The 13,745-nt window shown below is 38.2% G+C and overlaps 1 protein-coding gene across 6 annotated transcripts in view; it reads right to left on the bottom strand.

Annotated features, from left to right (window-relative positions):
• Positions 1-13,745, bottom strand: part of HIVEP1 (HIVEP zinc finger 1) — a 179,665-nt gene that overhangs the window by 142,226 nt on the left and 23,694 nt on the right. For 5 of the 6 annotated variants that reach the window (XM_049883809.1, XM_049883816.1, XM_049883823.1 and 2 more), the window contains exon 3: positions 12,188-12,220. The exons of the other annotated variant lie outside the window; for it this stretch is intronic. In XM_049883809.1, the coding sequence (XP_049739766.1) occupies positions 12,188-12,220 (33 nt within the window). The remainder of the gene's footprint in view (positions 1-12,187; positions 12,221-13,745) is intronic. 6 annotated transcript variants of the gene reach the window in all.

Raw genomic sequence — 13,745 nt, 5'->3', positions numbered from 1 at the left:
TAATGATCCTGCAGGAGAACGCTGGGGAGTGGCTGGCCCAAGGAGAACCTCCGGCACGCTTGCTGCTGAACTGACTCATGCCTTCAGAGCTGAGCGTCAACCCAGCAAAAACGGAGGTGAGCGTTCACTGCACACAGATATCACACAAAATGCCACTTAATTAACCAAGTTCTTCAGGAAAGGGATAAAAGTAAAGACTTGACAATCAAAAGGTAGGATATTTAATGTAAACATGAAGTATTTTGTTTAAAAAGGATAGTGAAGTTGAACTCACCCTTTTGGAATTTAAAACTCACTAAAAAGCTACTGTCACCAAAATAATATGGTACTAGTATGCAGTTCAAATCCACCAGCCGCTCCTTTGAAACCTTTTGGGACAGTTCTACTCTGTCCTACAGGATCGCTATGAGTCGGAATTGACTCGATGGCTACGGGGTTTAATATAGGAGTAAATAAATCAGTGGACCAGACCAGGAGTCCAGGTATATGGCGGAAGTTACTATATGGCAATTCCACGGGAAAAACGATTCTTCGCTTAATAAACAATCCTGGCAAATTGGCTTTATTCTAGTTGGGGGGGGGGCTCCCTACCTCACAATATGTACAAACACAGGCATAAATGGATTAAAGATCTATATGCAAGAAATAGATTCTATTGAATTCAAGGCATTATTTATGACATAAACCATTATTTTATATCCCATAGGAAGAAAAACTACCACCAGTTAAGTTATGACACACCATTGTAAGAAACAACTTCAGAGATGTTAGGAGTGTTAAAATGTTTAAAAAGTGTGCATTTTAGAATCAATAAAATATGATGCTTCTATTAAAAACAGAAGAAGAAACTTTAGGTGAATATTTACATATCCGCAGGTTGGAAAAATAGGTGTAATAAGTGTCAAATATAAACATAAAAATATAAACATATAAAAATAGGTGTAAGAAGTGTCAAATATAAACATTTTAAAATTCTATATGCTAAAAAGGCACTGTAAACGGACCTAAACACAGACTGAGAGAAACAAAGAGCTGTAAGTACTATGACTGACAAGGTGCTAATACCCCCAACAGGACTAGCACTCCTAGACCCTGGTGAGAAAAGAAGCAACATCTAAAAGAAGTGAGCAAGGGCTAGGAAGCAGCAAGGCACAGAGGATCAAAGCAAACGGCTAATAACATAACATACAAATTTAAACAGGACGCTGTTTTTTCCCACCAAGATGAGCAAAAACTAAAATCTAGTGGTGGTGAGGGTGAAGAGAACAAGGAGCTGCTAAAAAACTTTCACCATGAAACCTGGCAGTATCTATTAAAATCTAAAAATATGGATGCACCTTGGCTTAGTGATTGCAATTTGGGAATTTATAAAAACAAAAGCATAAAACACCAATAAAGAGTATGTGCCTACCAAGGATGTCTACAGGAACAGCTTATAAATAAAAATAAAAGCACAACTGAAAAACGCAAAAACAAAACCTATGGATTTGTTCTACTGAAGAAATAATTGAGTAAATTGGATAAATTCATATTATAGCTTATGTAACTAATTAAACTATGAATTAAGATCTAAATGAAATGACTTGAAAGATATCCATATCGAACTCTTAAATGAAAAAAAAAAGCAAGTTGGAGGGTAATGTATATAGGATCCCATCATTTCGGTAAAAAACTGAAATAATTAGCAAACCTTTCTGTGTATGTGTATATATATATATTTGTTTATTTCTAAAAACTGAAATATGTAGGCAGTTAAAAGTAGAGCTGCTGAAAGCTCAGAGGGGTGAAAGACAGACAGACAGAGACCTGCAGAACTACTGCCCCTGAATTAGATCACTTCTCCAAATACATAAAATCAGAATTCTTATTCTGCCTCTCAAGGGTACACACTTCTAACCCTTTTCAAGTCAGAATACCAGGTGTGAGATACTACTCTGTTATTACAGTTAGGTCTTTTCTAAGTCATCATCTAGAGTTGGTTTTCGTACATATAATATGAGGAAACTGGACTGGATAATAAATTTTCAATATTATTCTACTCTTTTTTTTTTTTAATAAAAATATACACAAAGCATTACAGCCTTTCCATTTTTATATGATTTTATTCTTCAATAAAAACAAACTTTATGACAAAATAGAGGGAAACACAATTTGGCTTTATTTCTCCTTCTAAACGTAAGTCCAAAGAAAATACAATGAAAACGGAGATGAGAATAAAGGAATTCACTCATCTCTCTCTAACCCTAGAAAATTCCTACAAACCTTTCATTGCTTGAGGCAGCACTAGGCTTTGGGAGGCAGGGAGTCTAGTTCCCTCAGCATCACTCTCTGGATTAAAGGCAAGTACAATGGAAAAGCAGATTTAATTGTGTCCTCAAAAACGAACACACCATGTAAGTAACTCCCTTGCGATACATCTGGAAGTAGACTACAGCCATTCACTTTTATCACAGACAAGCCACAAATGAAGAAACGGATTTAGGTATAGCCTAGTTGATGCTTTCTCCACTGGGGCAGCATCACACCAAAGCGGGCAAAACGGGTTCTTGCGAGGAAAGTGAAAAACTCTTAGTTAGCTGTTACCATGGTTTGTGGCCTTCCAAAGCTCAATCTTACCCAACAAAATCTTAAAGATTTAAATTTTCTCACTAGATAGAAACTAAATTTAATTTACACTGATTTCTATTTTAATTTTTTTTTTTTTCCTTAAAGGGGTGATCATGAAAATAAGTTTGAGAAATAACAGTCTAGATCACAGCTAAAAAGGTGAGTTACAAACAGTATCACCAGAACACCTCATTTAATATATTTTCACCAAACTCTACACACACAGCATGGATGTCAAGGCTATCTTTTTAGTTTGGAATATTTCAACTGTTGTTAGGTTATAATTAAAACTATTAATAGCCAACCATTGGTATATACATCCAAACTATTACATATTCAAAGTTGAACGTCCAACTACCTCTGGACTGTCAAAAATTAATTCTAGCAATGTATATTTTAAGCAACTCTGCTAATGGTATGTGTATATAATGCTAAACTAAATTTACTAAGTGTATTCTATTAAATACTTCTCCCCAAAATATTCAAAACATGTCCAAACTGAAAAGCTTCCAGGTTTCTAAAACGTATTTGAACTCAAAATGCACTTGTACTTGTCTTTCTGGCAGTGAAATATTTATACTTTGGTTACAAGGACCCTAACATAAGTTACCACCTCACACATGCTGGGAGACCTAGTGAAAGGATCCCTTCCATTTAGCAGCTTTCCTTCCTGTCATCCGATGGCAACTTTACTTGTCACCGAGGAATGTGAAAAACTCATTTGTCTGACATATCTGCTACACTACATTTTTATTTTCCAAAATTTAAACCATACCAGTTTTCTGCATCAATCGAAAAGTTATAAACGTTGAATGTTACTAGGTCCATGAAGAGCATGAGGCAATTGATGAATGTACTATCCCTCCCCATCCACTCAATCACTGCAATTTCTTTCTAGGGAAAGAACAATGCAAAACAAAATAGTGAGGTACAGTCTCACTCCAGGGATAATTTAAATATAGAGTCAATATTTAAAAAGTGATATAAATCCACGTCTCTCTTAACTAAAGACAAAAAGAAAGCTAGAATCAGTCCACCAATTTTTTGCTGCTGTGTGGTAGAACTCTTAAAAAAGAGAGAAAATGATTTGACTTAAATTTTTTCTTACCTTTTAAGAGGATTAAATTTCTATGAACATCTAAAAGATTTGCACCACCTGGTGGAAAAGCAATGATTCAAGCAGAATGAAATCTATTCTGGAGTGGTTCTCAGTTCCTTTTGGATCGAAGGCCCTCTAGGACTCGATGAGAACCATGGATCCCCTCCTCTCCAGAGTGCAGGCACATGGGTCAACTCGCAGCACACACTCTCACAGGCTCCAGGACTCCTCAGTAGAAAACATTTGTCTTTCTTGCTTTCATTCCCTTTTGGCTGCCCAGCATCTGGATCCTCTTCCCATATTTGGGGAGTCTACCATATATGTATGAATCATAGTGGGAGGTCAGGCACACCCTCCATGTCTAAGAGCTACAAGGCCGGATACTTGCTCTTCCTCAAAGTGCTCTGCTTGTGAACAAAGTAGTGAGGCCTACTGTTCTTCATGCAGCACCCCCAATCTGGTTAGGGGCCCACAGCAGGCCCACAACAAGCTGTTCCTGCACCGTGACCATGCATGTTCTGGCTATACAGCTTCCTCTGGTTCCTAGTCTTTAAAACACAGATACCCATCTTTGTTGTGGATGGTGTGAGCTTCCAAAATCCTTCCACTGAATTCCTTCCCTGACTGCTGACTGCACTGAAGAGTCTCCTTCTATTCTTTGCAGTCAGGAACCCTAATTGTATACTCCTACCATAAGATAAACCTCTGCAGGATCCCACCCCCCCAAAACACCCAGTCAACCATCATATGGCCTTTTTACCAATTTGGAGTCTATGCAACAAATGAGGTTAAAGAGCCACTGGAAGTGAAGATAAGGAAGAGAGAGAGTGACCAGTCATAAATGCAAGAATATCACTTTTTACGAGAACTGGAGCAGAATTCCTACCCAACCCCAAAGAGAGCGCTGTTTACCAGGATAGCTTCTACATGGCTCTAGTTGGTATTATATCCCATAATATTTTGGTAGTTTAGATAAATACGTAAAAAAAAAAAAAGACCTAGAAATAATAAGTAACTTGTGAAAGGAGCAAAGTTAGATTCTGAGAAGAGTGAGGCCCAAGGGAAAACTCATCTATTCCATGTGCCATGTGTGGCGCAGTGGTTAAGAGTCGGGCCCCTACCCAAAAGGTCCGCAGTTTGAATCCACCAGGCGCTCCTCAGAAACCCTATGGGGCAGTTCTACTCTGTCCTATAGGGTCGCTATGAGTCGAAATTGACTTAATGGCAACGGGTTTGGTTTTTTATTCCATATGCCAGTTATCCTGCCAGGTCCTTTACATACAGCTTCTGTTTCAATCCTTACCACAAATCTGTGTTCTATGTATTATACTCGTTTTATAATACAGAGAATGAAGTTCAGAAGCTAAACACCTTGCCTGCAGAGCTCACAAGGGGCAGAGTAGGTATTCAAAAATCTACTTTTTCATGTCTGAAGTTCGTCTCAGTCCCTTCCTTTCTGGCTTTGGGGTTCTATGGTAGGGTGAGGGGAGTTCTTACCTTTTTTGTATGTTATACACACCTTTGGAGTCTGGTAAAACCTATGGACCTCCTTCTCAGAAGGCTTTTAGATGCATAAAATAAAATAAATGGAATAAAAAAGGAAATCAACTATATTAAAATATAGTTCTCAAATATCAAAAAATACATTTGGTAAGTAACAATATTTGTGCTTTATGAAAACATTAAATCAGATCGAATAATTAATAATCTATAATAACCTCATAATTACATTAGATTTAATGACTACTTCTATTTGCCATCAATAGAAAGGCCACCAATAGGTCAAAACATTAAAACAGTGAATATGCATGACATTAATGTCTAACCGACATACCACGTTGCTCAACTTTTCCTACACAGCATGCTTAAAAAAAAAAATTGTAGACTTTACCAGTTAGAATTCATCATGTTGAAGAATCAAAACAAAACCACAGCGAGCACTCACTGTTACTACTTCTCTCATGCATAAAAGTCTTTCCTATAACATCCAATGAAACGTGTTTCCTAGCCACATAAAACCACATTCATTATCCACATATATGTTTATATCCAGCCGTAAACTACTGCTCAGCAATAAATTGCCGAAAGGATTATAGTCTCACGGATCAGGACTCAGAAAATCTAACGTTTGCCACGGACTCACTGTGCAGTCTCAGAATCACCATCACTCATCAATATAGGAACGACCACAATAGCAAATACACAGAAGACAGGCCACTTGCTCTCTCCTGCAAGGAACTTAAAGATGGGTATTTGTTTTGATTCAGTGCACTTCACTTGTGCCTGCTGAACAGCCAGACAACCAAAAGTGCTTAGCAATTGTGAGAGAGAATGGGGCAGGACTAACAAGGCAAATAATAAATGCTGTACTTTCAAACCCTGGTGGTGTAGCGGTTAAGAGCTACAGCTGCTAACCAACAGGTCGGAATTCAATTCCCCCAGGCGCTTCCTTGGAAACTCTATGGGGCAGTTCTGCTCTGTCCTATAGGGTCGCTATGACTTCTAAGGGACTCGACGGCAGGGGGTTCTGGTGGTTCTGGGTACTTTCAAAGAAGAAAAAGACTGCAGGAGGTGAAAACGAGGCGGTCCTTTCCCATCCTTAGTATTACAAGAAACCCATTGCTATCCAGTCAATTCCGACTCACAGCAACCTATAGGAAAGGGTAGAACTGCCACATAGGGTTTCCAAGGAGTGGCTAGCGGATTTGAACTGTGGATCTTTTGGTTCGCAGTGGAGATCTCAACCGCTGTGCCACCAGGGCTCATAACATACAACAGTCTCTCCCTTATCCGTAGGGTATACATTCCAAGAACCCCAGTGGGTGCCTGAAACCGTTGATAGTACCAAACCCTATATATACTATGTTTTTTCCTATATGTACTGTCATGATTGAATTGTGTCCCCCAAAAATACCTGTCAACTTGGCTAGCTCATGATTCCCAGTGTTTTATGACTGTCTGCCACTTTATCACCTAATGTGATTTCCCTGCATGTTGAAAATTCTATCATTATGATGTAATAAGATGGATTAATGGCAGTTATATTGATGAGATCTACAAGCTAAGATAGTGTCTTAAGCCAATCTTTTTTTTAAAATAATTTTTATTGTGCTTTAAGTGAAAGTTTACAAATCAACTCAGTCTCTCACACAAAAACCAATATATACCTTGCTATACACTCTCAATTACTCTCCCCCTAATGAGACAGCCTGCTCTCTTCCTCCACTCTCTCTTTTCGTCAGCTTCTAACACTCTCCACCCTCTCATCTCCCCTCCAGGTAGGAGATGCCAACATAGTCTCAAGTGTCCACCTGATCCAAGAAGCTCACTCCTCACCAGCATCCCTCTCCAACCCATTGTCTGGTCCAATCCATGTCTGAAGAGTTTTAAGCCAATTTCTTTTGAAACACAGAATAGAGAAGCAAGCATAGAAACGTGGGGACCTCATACCACCAGCAAAACAGTGCCGGGAACAGAACACGTCCTCTGGACTGAGATTCCTGCGCTGACATGCTCCCAGGCCAAGGAAAGACTGGTACATCACAAGTATCTTCCTCCAGAGCTGACAAAGAGAGAAAGCCTTCCTCTGGAGCTGATGCCCTGAATTTGGACTTCTAGCCTACTAGGCTGTGAGAAAATAAACTTCCCTTTTTCAAAGCCATCCACTTGTGGTATTTGTTATAGCAGCACTAGGTTTCTGGTAGATGACTAAGACACATACGTACCTATGATAGTTTATAAATTAGGCACAGTAAAAGATTACCAACAATAACAATAAAATACAATAATTATAACAATATATCACAGAAAGTTATGTTTGAGGTAATGTAGCAAAACTAGCATGAATTTCTTTTTTCTTCTTCACAGTTTCATGGACAGAAAATTCATTCTTACTGTAGATCTTAGCCACCTCGGCACAAGATATTTTTCTTTCCTTATAAAATCAAAAACTTAGACCTTTTCACTTAAAGAGTACTTTATGGCTTCTCTTTGGCATATCCCAATTGCCAGCATCACTACTCTTGTGCTTTGGGGCCATCATTAAGTAAAATAAAGGTTATTTGAACACAAGCACTGTGATACCTCAATAGTTGATCTGATAACCAAGACGGTTAGTAACGGGCAGGCAGTGCATACGGGGGGATATGCTGGACAAAGGGATGATTCACGTCCCAAGCAGGATGGAGTGGGAGAGCAGGAGATTTCATTATGCTACGAAGAACAGCATGCAATTTAAAACTTATGAATTGTTTATTTCTGGAATTTTCCGTTTAATATTTTCAGACCGTGACTGACCACAGGTAACTGAAACCATGGAAAGCTGACTTTTTGGTTGTCGATCATCAAGCTTTTCTTTTAGGTGGACTCAAACCTCCAACCAGTTAGCAGCTGAGTGTGCTAAACCTTTGTACCACTCAAGGACTCCAGAAATAAGACAGTCCTTGTAAATACACACACCTCTATTCACACATCATGCTTGTGTTTGCAGTTGCCTCTGCTCAGACACCCTCCTCCCAGGTGGTCTGGCCAACTCCTATTCATTCTCCAAGAGCCAGCTCACCCATCCTCTTCAAGCCACCTGTTTTAAGCTGCACTGTGAGCTGTCTGTGTCCATCTACACCACACCATAGGAGCACCTATAGAGCTCTGCATCCCCAAGGTCTAGAGCAGTGCCCTGAACACAGACAGAATGAAACTGAAGAGTCACAGCAGATGTTCAATCAACATCTGGAATAATTTAAAATGCTTCTATTCCCACCACCCTAACAAAAGTTATTTCCACAAAGATCATGTAATTGTATGTTCTGCTATTTTTACATATAGCAAGCATTTTTTGTTTCCACATGATCTCAAAAATTATTATTTTTAATGTCTACTAGTACCTAGTAAAAAAAAAAAAGTTTTTTTTTTTTTTTTTTTTTTAGTACCTAGGATAGATTTACTCTTCTACATTATAGGTCACTTAAGTCACCTCCAATATTTTGCTATTAAAAATAACACTAAAATAAATACCTTTTGGCAAATATCTTTTTGCTTTTGTTGAATTATTTTCTCAGAATAGATACCAAGAAATAAAACAACTAGGTAAAAGAGTATGAGCTAATTTACAACTAACTCTACTATGCCATCAACAACAAACGAGTGTACCTGTTTCACCCAACCTCAGCAGCCCTGAGTAGTATTTCTTTTAAATATTGACTGCTTTGGTAATAAACTGAAATTGTTATTTCCACATTGTTTCCATTTCTACTTTTTATTACTGAGGATAATTTTTTTCATATATTACTTTATCATTCATAATTTTCCTTCTCCACTTGCCTATTTTATTATATATTAAAATAAGTTGCTTTTATTAATATTAAATTTGTCTCCCAGCTCTGAAACAAGTATTTTATTTTTTTGTAGCCGTCCTTGGAAACTCTATCAGGCAGTTCTACTCTGTCCTATAGGGTCGCTATGAGTCGGGATCGACTCGACAGCAGTGGGTTTGGTTTGGGTTTTTTGGGTCATGCTTTTCATTTCTAAGTTCTAATTCTCCAGCCCAACTTGACTTCATTTTCCAAATAACTTAGGAATATAATGAATAGCTTTCATTGTCACAGATTAAATGCACAGATCAATTTTAGCCAAGACCACACATGCGTGTGTACACACATATACTCTGAGATGTATACATATACATTTTCTGCAACAAAAAAATAATATCCCCATCCATGAGAATGTAATCTCTCCAAAGGTCTAAGATGTTCTTCTGTATTTACTTTTTTCCCCCATATTTTGACATTCTGTATGTCCACTTTTTAAACTTTACATTGATTTGTAGGGTGCATTGTCAATACATTCCTCCTCAAATACCTAGGGGTTAAGCCCAACGCCATTTCTTAAATGAACTTTCCTTACTATTTTGTGTTTCTGTGAAAGGATACTTCTAATATTACAAATGTTAATTAGGAAATAAGACACTTTAGAAAGAGCTTTTGGAAACCAGCCAACTTTGCTGATACACACACAATCCACAAAGCAAGGGATACGTGAAAAGTAAAATGTGCTATATGCTATTTTTTCATTGAAATTAGATTTACCTAAAAAAAATTCAGGGGATCCTAACACCTCTCTGAACTGCTTTTATTATTTCTTTCATCATTAAAAAAAAAAAAAAAAAAGGCATGATAGCAATTCTTGCCTAAAACAGATCCATGTAAATGTGAAAAGGCTGACCTGTTATTTAAACACTCCCTTGTTTTCATTTTCGGTAAGTTCTATCTGCAGAATTCTATAGAGCAAATCTGGATATCCTGGAAAAATTAAGTTGTGATTCCACTGAACAGTACAGCCCAACTCGATTTTATTTACCATATAATTTACGAATATACTGAATAGCTTTCATTGTCACAAATTAAACTCATAGATCAATTTTAGCCCAGACCGCACACTTGTATGTACGTACATATTATATACAGGCTCTGGGATGTATACATAGACATTTTCTGTAACGAAAAATAATAACATCCACATCCATAAGGTGTCAGTAGCTCTTCATACATTTGGTACCAAGGGCTTTATTCACACAAATGGTATTTTTCCCTAACCTAACATGTTTCCAACTTACAGGCTCACCCAAGTTATTTTTTCCAGTATATTTTTTCCTTGAGGCCCTTCACTGACAGGGCATTTCCAGTGACACGTCAGGCCAGGATGCCAGATGTAGCGGGTCTAACCCATAAGTTGAGAAACCACACAATTTGCCCAAGCTACTCTCCTTAAAAAAAATAAAATAAAAATAATTTTTTATTTTTTTTTTTACTCTCTTTAACGAAGTCTTTCACCCCCTGAATGCCTCAGTCCTTGTTTTCCAGCTTCCACAATGTGGTAAAATCAAAAATATATATTTAGGTTTTCAGCATGAAAATGGAGACTTACAGAAGTATTAAATATGCACAGAGAAGGTAAAGAGAACCCTTAGCATGTGGGGTGTAGTTTTCCCCCTGAGCTGGAAACCAGCGCCTCCCTCACGGCTTTCCTGGCACTCTGCTTTAGTCTCTCTGTGGCACTTAGCACTGTGTACCTGTCATGATAGTTTTATGTTTTTCTCATCCCTCCTATTGAGGCTAAGACGTATGTCAGAGTCATTTTTGTACCCTTCACAGCACTCAGTAAGCTCGATGCCTTGCGTGGTTATGTATCACACAGCTGAGCGCACACAAAAGAATCTCTATAAAGAATAAAAAAGTCTATAATCTTTACTTCATTTGATAAGCCTCTTCGAAAACTATCATATGTAATCATATATGATATACATAAATTCATACAATTTTATCACACAAAATATTATATAAACTGTTTTCAAAACTACATACGGGGAGAAGTAATCACTTTTATAAAGCTGTTATAGACGTGTCTCAAGAGAAACACTGAGACCAGTGCCGGGCAGAAGTACAAGATGCAGACTGACATGCACGTATAATAATCCCGACTTTACTCTTGCAACAAGAGCAGGTGCTAAAAGGCCATTTGATGTTCACAAAATCCTTTATTTTACTACCATGCTTGGGCTAGATCATGTATGTTACCGACACGCCTAAGTTGTTAAATCAACCTCATTCCAGACAGCATGGGCTGCAAGTCCAAGTGCGAGGTGACTGCCCATAAAACATCTGATAATCGCGTCCACCCTGGACCAAGGACCTCTTGATTTCACCCTATAATCAATGAGCTCCGAACCCTTAAGTCTTGCAAAAGTTATGCCCACCCAATACTTCAAGAATTACTCTTGATAAGCACACTAACCACGACAAATACACTCTTCAGGAGAAATTTAAAGGCTTCCAACTAGAGGCAGTATCTAGAAATCTAGTAAAAACCATTACAAAATATTCTGGCATAAGGTACTCTGCCAAAGCTAAGTAATGTATTAAGGTGATTATTAACTTCTAAATTCTAAGGATTGTATAAGCTCTGCTGGAGCAGTGGTTAATCGCACGGAGGCTAACCAAAAGGTCAGCAATTCAAACCCATCAGCTGCACCATAGGAGAACAATGTGGCAGTCTGCTTCCATAAAGATTTACAGCCTTGGAAACCCTATGGGGTAGTTCTACTCTGTCCTATAGGGCTGCTATGAGTCAGAATCGACTCCATGGCAGTGGGTTTGGTTTTTTGGTTTTATGGCTATAATTACAAGGATCTGCATATACTACAGTCCAATCACATTATCCCAAAAACAAAGATGACAAAACCTGATGTGACTAAAGTTACCAGTTCCCCATCATTAAAGTAAATACCAGAGGATAGAGCCTCTGATGAGGGTGAGTAGAATGGGCTCTGGCCAAGATAATTTCTCTGTAAGTATTTGATAATTTCTGTTAGAGACCTTGTTTTGCCCCTTTCAGTGACACCTTAAAAATGCCTACATAAAGATGCTACTTTCTCTCATAATACAGACTCCTCCTCAAGATAATGTTTACAAATACGAGCTCACTCACCATAAAGCTGCAGTAGAGAGTTTTCAATGTCACCTAAAAGCACATAAAATTTAGATTTTAGAAAGGAAATCACTAAAAAATATTGGAAGCATTTGGATATTTGGAAAGAACTTTCAACCAAAATATACTCTGAAAAATATACCGTATGTTTCAATTACAGTATAAAGTACCAAAATTATTCCATAAAAGGAAAAGAAAACTTAAGAAGGCTAGGTAACAGAAGAAGCAAATAATCTGGTGAAGAAAAAGTTACCAAAACTACATTTCCATTCACAAACGTGTTGGGTGGGTACACTAACACAGTGAATAAATGTGTGCTAGGTATTTTTACCTATGTTATAAGTAATCTTCAAATAACCCAAAATCTAGATAATTACTACCCTCAGTTTAAGATGAGAAAACACAGGCTACAGAGACCAAGTAACATTCCCCAAATCACATACCTAGTAAGTCGTTGAACCAGAATTTAATTCCAGTTTCACAACTCCAAAGCCCTTGCTTGTTCGTTTTGCTTCTTTTTGTTCTTTTTTTTTTCCTTTTTAAACTAAACCACACTTCCAGTCATAGAAGCTGAGATATAAAAGTTATTATTGGGTTAACATTTGTGTAAGCAGTATTAATTTTAAATACCAATAACACTTGCAATAGTATCCTAAAGCACAACCATTTCACTATTTGTATCTTTTAAACAGCAACTAGATTTTCGACCAACTTGTCTCTCAGAGTTGTCCTAAGCTCTTACTTACTACCAATACATTTCGCAACTTGATGATCTCAGGGTTCTCAAGGCGCTGTGAGGTGTCTGTCGGGGATGGGGGGGGCTCTACCCAAAACACGAGTATAAAGTTGGAAAAAACTGTCAGAAACAACCATTTCAGTGCTCTGGAAATCAACCAAAGCCACACACAAACTGAGAAGCATTTACTCATGAATACTACTGAAGCTCAGGTGAGAACAGCACAGTAGGAGCCTGAAAAATTTCTGGCAGGGGCTGTTTCCTTCCCCTCTCCCCCATCTGTTAGGGTGACAGCTTAACTGAGGAGGGGCAGGCAGAGAAACCCAGAAGCCTCACTGCCATTGCTGGGCCACGCTGACTGTCAGATAAGGTAACAATCCCAGTGGCTACTGAACACAAAGGCCAGAGGTTCTACTAGCCTGAAGCTGAGGTCCTGCATTGAGTAAGCAAGAGAGCAACAGGCTAGCCAGGGCTTTACACTTACTCTTCACTTACTGACTATCTTGTTTTTAGACATTTCGCATTAACAATAATTAAAAAGGCTACTATCTGACTATTTTGTGCATTGAAGATGTACATCTGGCAGTGAGGAATGCCAGGGTGTGAGGGAAGAGTAACACTGGCTGTGATGGTTAAAGCTATGTGTCAACTTCGCTGGGCCATGATTCTCAGTGGTTTGACATTAATGTAACGATGTAGTTCGGCAGTTAAGAAATGATGTTGTCATCCTCCATTTTGTGAGCTGATATGGTCATTCTCCATTTTCACAAAATGCCAATTTTCACATGATGGCCTGGTCTTTGGAACCTACCCGTGTTGCTA

This window comes from Elephas maximus, chromosome 1, assembly GCF_024166365.1.
Source record: "Elephas maximus indicus isolate mEleMax1 chromosome 1, mEleMax1 primary haplotype, whole genome shotgun sequence".
Lineage (NCBI taxonomy): Eukaryota > Metazoa > Chordata > Mammalia > Proboscidea > Elephantidae > Elephas > Elephas maximus.
Note: the sequence above shows the minus strand (reverse complement) of the source record. Positions and strands in the feature narration are given on the sequence as shown.